This window comes from Petromyzon marinus, unplaced genomic scaffold (genome assembly GCF_048934315.1).
Source record: "Petromyzon marinus isolate PM22_M1 ecotype Great Lakes invasive population unplaced genomic scaffold, UKy_Petmar_22M1.pri1.0 PM_Scaffold_2, whole genome shotgun sequence".
Lineage (NCBI taxonomy): Eukaryota > Metazoa > Chordata > Hyperoartia > Petromyzontiformes > Petromyzontidae > Petromyzon > Petromyzon marinus.
In genome coordinates, this window is record NW_027423168.1 from 2,611,075 (window position 1) to 2,623,512 (window position 12,438).

The window sequence follows — 12,438 nt, forward strand, 5'->3', positions numbered from 1 at the left end:
ATTGTTATCTTGACTTAATAATGACACGTTAATAATGAAACGCTAATCACTCAGCTGTTGCAATGCTAAATTCTATGCTAATTCCTTTGTCAAGGCGCTCTGTTGCTTCTCACACAGCTTAAAGGTCGCGATATGAGCGTGGTTTTTTCGCTCCAGCGCTGTCCTCCAGACAGTCTCGTCCCGTCACCTGATGAAGGCCGCTTGTGTTGTGGCCGAAACGTCGTGAAAATTTTATTGTGTTATTTTATTTTATCAATTTATTATTGTATTCTCATTCTACGTGACTTTACCGAAAGAACCAAAGAATATTAATCCTTGGAATCACGAAAGCTTTAAATCGAAATGAAACGTAACTGAGCCATATGCCTTAGGCAGAACGTTTTTTTTCAAACAGATGCATCACAAACGGAAAATAGAACCAATGTTTAGAAATGCACAAGGAAGCGTAGAGATGATGCACATCCTAAGAATTACACTGATACTGGAAGACGGACACGTCAATTGGACATCATATGCAAATTAAGGACGTAATTTTAGTTTAGAATGGTGGGGTGAGGCAGGACACGCAACTTGAAGTGATGAAGGCCGGTGGTCGAGACTAACGTGGGAATGGGAGCTAAGGAGGGAACACAACCGGCAGTGTCAACTGCGGAGATGGAGAGAATAAATCAACAGTATATGAATTTTGACTTGTGAGAATTTTATTGTTTTATATCTTTATTATTTTATTGTTTCCCTTCTACGTGACTTTACCAAAAGAACCAAGAATATAGTATATGATTTAGATCATTTATTTATTTTGCTAACTTTACAATTAATCGTACATTTTAATTGTACTAGTTTAATGTCCTAAGGTTTAGTTTCTAAATCTCTAGGATAGAACAAGTTATTTTTTCAAAAAGAATGACGTTAATTGGCGCATACATTGAAAGTGCAATTTTAAATTAGCCGTGTCAGTCTTCAAATTCTGTTCTGGTAATTCCCACCTTGTTGGTGTCCCTATTGTCTCCTGCACCCACTAACAACGGAGTTATTGTTGGGGTGGAGAGAAGCACAGCCAGCAGCCAGCCAGGAAACTCGAGACATAGAATATTTTAATAGCAGCGTGACTTACACTGCTACAGCAGCGATGTTGTCATGTAACTATTTACATTCTCTGTGTCGCAAACATTAAACGGCAACTAATTTTTCTGTGGTACGCTTGACCCCACGATTTGAGGACCAATTCCTTAGCGAAGGATTTACTACCAATTGAAGGATGATACAAGTGAAATGTGAAGTGGTAAGATTGATCATAGACAATTGCAAGCCAATCCCAAATTCTGAGTGCGGAGTGACTCGGCAGGGCCGACGGCGTGAGCCTGGCACCTTCGGAGTTGTCACGGACAGGGAGCAATGAGGCCGCGTTACCGGTTGTCTTAGTTTTGGGGAATTCTGTGTCCAGAACTCTGATCCACAGTAACGATGAAACAAACACAATGTAGAAAAAAGAACAGTTGCAACTGTTGCAGGAAATTGAAAGGCATTTTATTACAAAAAAAAACATCATTTACCATTCACACAAACACTATAGTATTATAGTAGTTCGAAAATTAGACTGTGCAAAATAGTCATGTGTAATGATGAAAAATAATTGAAGATAACATTCATCATTATCTTATTGCAATATATGAACGTGTAATGGCAAATTAAAACGAAGCGATACGATTTCACAATCCTTTACAGCGATACACTTAATCCAATGAAGTTGAATGTGAACGCTGAAACACGTAAATATTACTGAACATAGCGTGGATAGAAGAAACTGATTTATCTAAATATCCATACAATTGAAACATCAATAAAGCAGGTTGCTGGAATGGATGCTCCAGGCGCCACTCTACGCGTGAGTGGTGCCAGTGGACTGAGAGGCCGTGCCAGGAGTCGCTGTCGCTGGCTGCTCAATGACCACCACCCTCTCGGCCGCTGCAGGGAGGGCGCGGCGCTGAGCCTTGAACTTCAGCTTCCCGTCTTCAGTCAAGCAGCAGCTCACGCTCTGCGGGTCCACGTCCCTGGGCAGCTGCGTCTCCCTGTGGAACTCCTGGCAGCTGTGGCTGTAGCTGCCGCTGCTGACTTCTCCGCTCTTCACCTCGCGCCGTCCGGCCACCACCAGCTTGTCTCCAGACACCTTCACGGCCAGGTCCTGTGGGGAGAAGTCCTGCACGTCCAGGGACGCGACAAACCCGCCTCCCTGCTCCTGTGGATCTTCAATCTGGAACCCACTGCTCACGGCCGGCTGCTGCAGCAGTGCGTCTCCGAGGCTGCCCGGAGCCCGCGTGTGGCTGCTGAGCTGATCGACTCCACGGAAGATTCTCTCCATCCTCTCGATCTCGCTCCTCATGTGTCGCTGCAGCTGCTGGAAGAGACTTTCACCGCGGGGGTTCCAGACCGGCCAGCCTGGCCAGACGCTCCTCTCCATCACGTGCATCGCAGAGAAGTAAACACTCAGGGCCATGCTTGTTGATGTGCTTCACAGTGAGGCTCGCTTCAGCTGTGAGCGTTGCTCCCTCCTCTGCCGATGTTCTGCCAGTGCAGCTACAGGAGCTGCTTTTATAGCCCTGGCAGTAGCTACGAGCAGATGCCAGGGGCAGATAGAAGCGTCCAGAATGACGCAGCTGCTCCCAGGGGCTTCCTCCATCCGCACAGAATCTAGAGCGTCACTCGTGTCTCAGATGTGAATAATTAGTATTGTATTACAATTCTATAAACAATACAGTGTTGTAGTGCATCACGTGTTGATGTTCCATTGCACAGCCACGTTCCTAATGCTATAATGACGTAAAAGCCGTGGAAACCTCTGACGTCACGGTGACGTCATGGCCCGGTGACGTCACGGCAGAGGTCAGAGTGGAGTCGGCTCCTGGAGAGGCAACCACCTCGCCCCACGCTGCTCCTCCACTTCGAGTTCTTCAGAGAACTTCGCCACCACCACCACCATGGCGATCTTCACGGCTGTCCTCACTTTGGTTCTGCTGCTCACGCAGCCGATGGTGGAGCTCCTCGGAGGATCTCGGCGTGGGGGTTCGGACATTAACGGCTCCAACACCACCACCACCACGATCAACTACTCCGGACTCATGAAGAACGTCTCTCCACCAGCAGGGGTCGCCACCTGGGGACCGATGTTCAGTAGCCACAGTGAGGACATTGTGGACAGCGTGCTCCCTGCCCTCCTGCAGGCTATGGGTGAGCTGAGCAGCAGCTGCCAGGCCATAGTGGACAGCGCGCTCCCTGCTCTGCTCCACGCTGTGGATCAACTGTACAGCGGCTGCAAGGAGGCCATCAGCTCCACCGTGCTGCTGAACACCCTGCACATCGCCGTGCATCTCTGGCGTTTCATACGTCGCCAAGTGAGTGAGCAACATCCATCATCATCACCACCATCAGCCATGGTCAATCCACTAGTGGGTAGAGACCAACACGACCCGTCGCCACCTCCCACGATGCCGCTGTGCAGTAATCCACCCAGCACCTGCACGTGGAGCGATTTCATTGCTTCATCTCCCCACTGGGCACCCTCTCGGATGACCCCCTCGCAGCCCGTCGGCATCACTCGCCGCCTTCACACCTCCACCGATCCCCCTCAACTCCACTCACGGTGTCTTCAACAGCCTGGTTGGGCACTGGAACAGTATCCCGGACAGTGCCGGATTAAGCTCGTGCGGGTCCTGTAGCTTATATTATAAAGGTGCCCAGAATAAATAAAAAACACAATTATAAAACACGAAGTTTTTAACTTGCATTGTAAAGTAATTGTAATTTTACTATAGTAATAGAGCAAGTACAGAATCACTGAACCGGGATTTATAGCGTGAGATCATTTAGCACGGGGCCCTTGAAAGTGCGGGGCCCCCAGCTAATGATTATTTTGTTCCGAGGATAATCCGGCACTGATCACGGATTGAGTATGAGGAGCAGTGATGAGATTTAAAGTATTTTTTTACATGTTATTAAAATGTTATGTTTAATAGAAAATATAATGTTGTTTGTCTCTTAGCTGTGATTCTTAAAAACACTGTTGTTACTCAATGGTCTTTCGGTAAAGTCAGGTAGAAAAAATAAAAAAAATAGAATACGACGTTTCGATTGCAACCCAAGCAGTCGTCATCAGGTGAAACTAAATTTGAGAGAGAGAGACCAAACACAGACAGGGAGACACAAAGATCCCCCGTATAGCCTGAACAGACTGTAGGGGCAAGTGCTGTTAGCGAGCACCTGTGAAGGCCGGAACAGTACACGAGGGGGTGGGTGGCCAGCACCACGCCCGACCGCCTTTGTCTCCCTAGTGGCGATGTTTACACACCGCACCAGGTACTCATTTGAGGCTGAGTCGACCTAGGGGAGGCCCGGGACCGGTTCAGATAATCGTCACTGGTGTTGGCCGTGAGCGGGAATCGAACCCGGGTCGCCAGGTTCATAGCGCAGCTTAGCGCTAACAGCTGCACCACCGCTCCCCACAACAGGGAGACACACAAGCAGAGAAGGACGGTGATCAACCAGGCAAAGTATTATTTGTTGTGTTGGCCGACTCAATGAGTTGCATTACATTTCTAAGTTTGCTGAGTTTGATCTTCTTTCTATCAGCTTGTACCCTCTGTAAATTTCACCCCCACTATCTCGCCCGTTACGGCAGCCCCTCCGCTCCCACTCCCCCTCGGAGTAGCCGAGGGATTAGCCGGGGTATGCTTGCTCTGCGATCTTACATTTACTTGCAAATCCCACCACAAAAGTATATAGTGTAACCTTTGGTTGCAGTAGCTCTCTCGCTACATTTCTTCCTGTCTCAGCAGTCCGCCTGCTGTATTATTTCACCTGAAGACGATTGCTTGTGTTGTGACCACGTGTATACTGTTTACTACAGTACTATGGTGTTGTGACCACGTGTATACTGTTTACTATAGTACTATAGTGTTGTGACCACGTGTATACTGTTTACTATAGTACTATAGTGTTTTGACCACGTGCATACTGTTTACTATAGTACTATAGTGTTGGGACCACGTGTATACTGTCTACTACAGTACTATAGTGTTGTGACCACGTGTATACTGTTTACTATAGTACTATAGTGTTGGGACCACGTGTATACTGTTTACTATAGTACTATAGTGTTGTGACCACGTCTATACTGTTTACTACAGTACTATAGTGTTGTGACCACGTGCATACTGTTTACTATAGTACTGTAGTGTTGTGACCACGTGTATACTGTTTACTATAGTACTATAGTGTTGGGACCACGTGTATACTGTTTACTACAGTACTATAGTGTTGTGACCACGTGTATACTGTTTACTATAGTACTATAGTGTTGGGACCACGTATATACTGTATACTACAGTACTATAGTGTTGTGACCATGTGTATACTGTTTACTATAGTACTATAGTGTTGCGACCACGTGTATACTGTTTACTACAGTACTATAGTGTTGTGACCACGTGTATACTGTTTACTATAGTACTATAGTGTTGTGACCACGTGTATACTGTTTACTACAGTACTATAGTGTTGTGACCACGTGTATACTGTTTACTATAGTACTGTAGTGTTGTGACCACGTGTATACTGTTTACTATTGTACTATAGTGTTGGGACCACGTGTATACTGTTTACTACAGTACTATAGTGTTGTGACCACGTGTATACTGTTTACTATAGTACTATAGTGTTGGGACCACGTGTATACTGTTTACTATAGTACTATAGTGTTGTGGCCACGTGTATACTGTTTACTATAGTACTATAGTGTTGTGACCACGTGTATACTATTTACTATAGTACTATAGTGTTGTGACCACGTGTATACTGTTTACTATAGTACTATAGTGTTGTGACCACGTGTATACTGTTTACTACAGTACTGTAGTGGTGTGACCACGTGTGTACTGTTTACTATAGTACTATAGTGTTGTGACCACGTGTACACTGTTTACTACAGTACTATAGTGTTGTGACCACGTGTGTAATGTTTACTACAGTACTATAGTGTTGTGACCACGTGTGTAATGTTTACTACAGTACTATAGTGTTGTGACCATGTGTATACTGTTTACTACAGTACTATAGTGTTGTGACCACGTGTATAATGTTTACTATAGTACTATATTGTGACCACGTGTATACTGTTTACTACAGTACTATAGTGGTGTGACCACGTGTATACTGTTTACTACAGTACTATAGTGTTGTGACCACGTCTATACTGTTTACTACAGTACTATAGTGTTGTGACCACGTGTATACTGTTAACTATAGTACTATTGTGTTGTGACCACGTGCATACTGTTTACTACAGTACTATAGTGTTGTGACCACGTGTATACTGTTTACTATAGTACTATAGTGTTGTAACCACGTGTATATTGTTTACTACAGTACTATAGTGTTGTGACCACGTGTATACTGTTTACTATAGTACTATGGTGTTGTGACCACGTGTATACTGTTTACTATAGCACTATAGTGTTGTGACCACGTGTATACTGTTTACTACAGTACTATAGTGGTGTGACCACGTGTATACTGTTTACTATAGTACTATAGTGTTGTGACCACGTGTATACTGTTTACTACAGTACTATAGTGTTGTGACCACGTGTATACTGTTTACTATAGTACTATAGTGTTGTGACCACGTGTATACTGTTTACTATAGTACTATAGTGTTGTGACCACGTGTATACTGTTTACTATAGTACTATAGTGTTGTGACCACATGTATACCGTTTACTACAGTACTATAGTGGTGTGACCACGTGTGTACTGTTTACTATAGTACTATAGTGGTGTGACCACGTGTACACTGTTTACTACAGTACTATAGTGTTGTGACCACGTGTGTAATGTTTACTACATTACTATAGTGTTGTGACCACGTGTGTAATGTTTACTACAGTACTATAGTGTTGTGACCACGTGTATACTGTTTACTACAGTACTATAATGTTGTGACCACGTGTATACTGTTTACTATAGTACTATAGTGTGACCACGTGTATACTGTATACTACAGTACTATAGTGTTGCGACCACGTGTATACTGTTTACTACAGTACTATAGTGTTGTGACCACGTCTATACTGTTTACTACAGTACTATAGTGTTGTGACCACGTGTATACTGTTTACTATAGTACTATAGTGTTGTGACCACGTGTATACTGTTTACTACAGTACTATAGTGTTGTGACCACGTGTATACTGTTTTCTATAATACTATAGTGTTGTGACCACGTGTATATTGTTTACTACAGTACTGTAGTGTTGTGACCACGTGTATACTGTTTACTATAGTACTATGGTGTTGTGACCACGTGTATACTGTTTACTATAGCACTATAGTGTTGTGACCACGTGTATACTGTTTACTACAGTACTATAGTGGTGTGACCACGTGCATACTGTTTACTACAGTACTATAGTGTTGTGACCACGTGTATACTGTTTACCACAGTACTATAGTGTTGTGACCACGTGTATACTGTTTACTATAGTACTATAGTATTGGGACCACGTGTATACTGTTTACTACAGTACTATAGTGTTGTGACCACGTGTATACTGTTTACTACAGTACTATAGTGGTGTGACCACGTGCATACTGTTTACTATAGCACTATAGTGTTGTGACCACGTGTATACTGTTTACTACAGTACTATAGTGGTGTGACCACGTGCATACTGTTTACTACAGTACTATAGTGTTGTGACCACGTGTGTACTGTTTACCACAGTACTATAGTGTTGTGACCACGTGTATACTGTTTACTATAGTACTATAGTATTGGGACCACGTGTATACTGTTTACTACAGTACTATAGTGTTGTGACCACGTGTATACTGTTTACTATAGTACTATAGTGTTGTGACCACGTATATACGGTTTACTATAGTACTATAGTGTTGTGACCACGTGTATACTGTTTACTACAGTACTATAGTGTTGTGACCTAGTGTGTACTGTTTACTATAGTTCTATAGTGTTGTGACCACGTGTGTACTGTTTACTATAGTACTATAGTGTTGTGACCACGTGTATACTGTTTACTACAGTACTATAGTGTTGTGACCACGTGTATACTGTTTACTACAGTACTATAGTGTTGTGACCACGTGTATACTGTTTACTATATTACTATAGTGTGACCACGTGTATACTGTTTACTACAGTACTATAGTGTTGTGACCACGTGTATACTGTTTACTACAGTACTATAGTGTTGTGACCACGTCTATACTGTTTACTACAGTACTATAGTGTTGTCACCACGTGTATACTGTTTACTATTGTACTATAGTGTTGTGACCACGTGTATACTGTTTACTACAGTACTATAGTGGTGTGACCACGTGTATACTGTTTACTACAGTACTATAGTGTTGTGACCACGTGTATACTGTTTACTACAGTACTATAGTGTTGTGACCACGTGTGTACTGTTTACCACAGTACTACAGTGTTGTGACCACGTGTATACTGTTTACTATAGTACTGTAGTGTTGTGACCACGTGTATACTGTATTTGCTATCGTACTATAGTGTTGTGACCACGTGTATACTGTTTACTACAGTACTATAGTGTTGTGACCACGTGTGTACTGTTTACTACAGTACTATAGTGTTGTGACCACGTGTATACTGTTTACTATAGTACTATAGTGTTGTGACCACGTGTATATTGTTTACTACAGTACTATAGTGTTGTGACCACGTGTATACTGCGGGATTGTGGGTAATCGTCTCCCATGCTCGGTCTCAGTCGGTGTGCCTCACTCGTATAGTCAACATCCGTGCGAACTTATCTTGTTTACTATAGTACTATAGTGTTGTGACCACGTGTATACTGTTTACTACAGTACTATAGTGTTGTGACTACGTGTTTACTTTTTACTACAGTACTGTAGTGTTGTGAATACGTGTGTGTGTGTAAAGCATTTTTTTATTTTGTGTCCATGTGTAGTGACTGTTCTTTAGTAACTGTACTGCAAGTGAAAGTCGTCCTACACAATAACCATCCTCTATCTCGTCTCCCTCACACCAGCCACGATTAAATGTAATTAATAAATTTGATTACTTTATATTAAATAATAAAAATATAAAAAGGTATTTTGTATTAAAAAAAAATTATATGAATACGGTATTTTTGGTTTGTGGAACGAATCATCTGAGTTTCCATTATTTCTTATGGGGGAAATTCGCTTTGATATACGAGTGCTTTGGATTAAGAGCACGTTTCCAGAAGGAATTATGCTCGCAATCCAAGGTTTCACTTTATTAGTTATTTTTCTATCTACGTGACTTTACCGAAAGAAACCAAAGAGTATGCTGTTGTTAGTTTAAATGTTTGGTAAGTAAGACTTAGTCTGTGCTGCTCTCCAGTTGCCTGGATGAAAAGTGGCCCAAGTTTTTCCCAATCCTGGCCTCCTGGCTCAAAAACGTAAAAAACAAACTCGCAAGTCTGTCCCCAGGGTCACAACGCACTCACAGACACGGAGCAGGGAGATTCAGCTAATGACGCAGTTGATGTTTTTCGTAACTTTTGCAGAGAGCGATGAGAATGAGGATGAGGACCGGAAGGAGGAAGATTTCCCGGGCGCTGCAGAGAAAGAAAGGTGGAGGTCTCGGCCGAGCACCGAGTCCCCGGGCTCATATGGCCGCGGCACGGAGACGAAAGCGGCGGGCGCAGGGGAGGGGAAGCAACCCCGGCACCAAGCAGAGCTGCGCTCCTCACCTGAAGAATCCAGCTCCACTCAGGCCATCGCTCCCACTGGGGCCATCGCCTCCACCTCCACTCGGGCCATTGCCTCCATCTCTACTCGGGCCATCGCCTCCACCGCTGCCATCGCCTCCCCCGCTGCCATCGCCTCCACCTCCACTCAGGCCATCGCCTCCATCTCTACTCAGGCCATCACCTCCCCCACTGATATCAACTCCACCTCCACTGCTTACATCGCCTCCACCTCCACTCGGGCCATTGCCTCCACCTCCACTCGGGCCATCGCCTCCACCTCCACTCGGGCCATCGCCTCCACCTCCACTCGGGCCATCGCCTCCACCTCCACTCGGGCCATCGCCTCCACCTCTACTCAGGCCATCGCCTCCACCTCTACTCAGGCCATCGCCTCCACCTCCACTCAGGCCATCGTCTCCATCTCTACTCAGGCCATCGCCTCCCCCACTGATATCAACTCCACCTCCACTGCTTCCATCGCCTCCACCTCCACTCGGGCCATCGCCGCCACCTCCACTCGGGCCATCTTCTCCACCTCCACTCGGGCCATCGCCTCCACCTCTACTCAGGCCATCGCCTCCACCTCCACTCGGGCCATCGCCTCCACCTCTACTCAGGCCATCGCCTCCACCTCTACTCAGGCCATCGCCTCCACCTCTACTCAGGCCATCGCCTCTACCTCTACTCAGGCCATCGCCTCCATCTCTACTCAGGCCATCGTCTCCATCTCCACTCAGGCAATCGCCTCCATCTCCACTCGGGCCATCGTCTCCACCTCAACTCAGGCCATCGCCTTCACCTCTACTCAGCCCATCGCCTCTACCTCTACTCAGGCCATCGCCTCCATCTCTACTCAGGCCATCGCCTCCACCTCTACTCAGGCCATCGCCTCCATCTCTACTCAGGCCATCGCCTCCACCTCTGCTCAGGCCATCGCCTCCACCTCTACTTATGCCATCGTCTCCACCTCTACTCATGCCATCGTCTCCACCTCTACTCAGGCCATCGCCTCTACCTCTACTCAGGCCATCGCCTCCATCTCTACTCAGGACATCGCCCCCACTGCTGCCATCGCCTACACCTCCAATCGGGCCATCGGCTCCACTGCTGCCATCGCCTCCATCTCTACTCAGGCCATTGCCTCCACCACTGATATCAACTCTACCCCCACTGCTGACATCGACTCCACCTTTACTCCTGCCATTGCCTCAACCTTCACTTCTGCCATCGCCTCCACTGCCACTATCGCCACCACCGCCACTCGCACCATCACCTCCACCCATAAGTAATCAAGCTAACCCCCAGGATTCGGAGCTCCCTGCTTTCCACCTGCCTCCACCTCCACCAGAGCCCTGGGCTCCTCCACCCCACCGTGATACCAGACCGGGCCCGGCACACGAGTCTTTTGCTCCCTGTTCTTCACGGCAGCGTTACCGCAAGTCCCGCAACAGCCGCCTTCCTCCCCGCCTCCGCAAACCTCCTCTCGAATCCTCAACTCCACTGCTGCCATCGCCTCCATCTCTACTCAGGCCATTGCCTCCACCACTGATATCAACTCTACCCCCACTGCTGACATCGACTCCACCTTCACTCCTGCCATTGCCTCAACCTCCACTTCTGCCATCGCTTCCACTGCCACTATCGCCACCACCGCCACTCGCACCATCACCTCCACCCATGAGTAATCAAGCTAACCCCCAGGATTGGGAGCTCCCTGCTTTCCACCTGCCTCCACCTCCACCAGAGCCCTGGGTTCCTCCACGCCACCGTGATACCAGACCGGGCCCGGCACACGAGTCTTTTGCTCCCTGTTCTTCACGGCAGCGTTACCGCAAGTCCCGCAACAGCCGCCTTCCTCCCCGCCTCCGCAAACCTCCTCTCGAATCCTCAACTCCATCCGCATTGATTCGTCCCAACCACCCAGACCGAGAGCACCTTCCCCCCCGCCTCGCTCCACCTGCAGGGCAGTGGATCCCCCCCCAGCCCAGGTGCAACGGCCGGGGTCCCGCGTACGGAGTCCCAGGTGCCCCTTCTGCCTGGCACCACTCCCACGAGTCGCGCTTCACGCGGCGTCCCGCCCTCCTCCCCACGCCTCCACCGGATCAGTGGATTCCTCCCCACCTTCGTCCCAGCCGAGCGGCTCCTGCTCCACACTGGGCCACCCGTCCCACTTTTGTTCCGTGCCGCTCCACAGATTTCCACGATAGACATCATCATCCGCCCCTTGTCCAACCCACACCACTGCATCACCATAGCCCGGCGACATTCACGGACTGCTCACACACGTGACTCCTGCTGGTCGGGTGACCGTGATGAACTATATGTGTCGCGTTGATGGCCATGTGATGGACATTGTTTTGAGTGGCAGAGCAGGTGGTTGTCAGGATTAATACATTTGTGTTGTTATTGGACACTGCAGTGTGCGTGTGAGTTGCTGTGCGGTGCAACAGAGCACGTATTTGGTGTCGATCTTCGCGTGTGTGTGATTGTGGGGAGCGGTAGTGTCATGGTTAACGCTACACCGCGCTTCGAAACCCAGGTTTGACCCGAGTTAGCTTTCCGCACACGGCCACAGCCGGTGCAAGCAGTTGCGCAACTCGGTTGCACACAACTGAAGTCACTCTACACGTGGAAGTCTCTGCAACAAATTTGCTTGGTGATTGGT

At 47.1% G+C, this 12,438-nt stretch overlaps 1 protein-coding gene across 1 annotated transcript; it reads left to right on the forward strand.

Moving 5' to 3' along the window:
• Positions 1 to 3,161: 3,161 nt before the first annotated feature.
• On the forward strand, positions 3,162 to 12,184 carry LOC142922891 (uncharacterized). Its single transcript, XM_076063830.1, has 3 exons — positions 3,162 to 3,177; positions 3,231 to 3,389; positions 9,588 to 12,184. The coding sequence occupies exons 1-3, from the start codon at positions 3,162 to 3,164 to the stop codon at positions 11,060 to 11,062; spliced, it is 1,650 nt and encodes a 549-aa protein (XP_075919945.1). The 3' UTR covers positions 11,063 to 12,184.
• Positions 12,185 to 12,438: the final 254 nt, after the last annotated feature.

Bases quoted from the DNA above. Each gene is read 5' to 3' on its own strand.
- LOC142922891 (XM_076063830.1), top strand. The intron at 3,390-9,587 runs GTGAGTGAGCAA...TAACTTTTGCAG, and splicing joins GGCGTTTCATACGTCGCCAA to AGAGCGATGAGAATGAGGAT.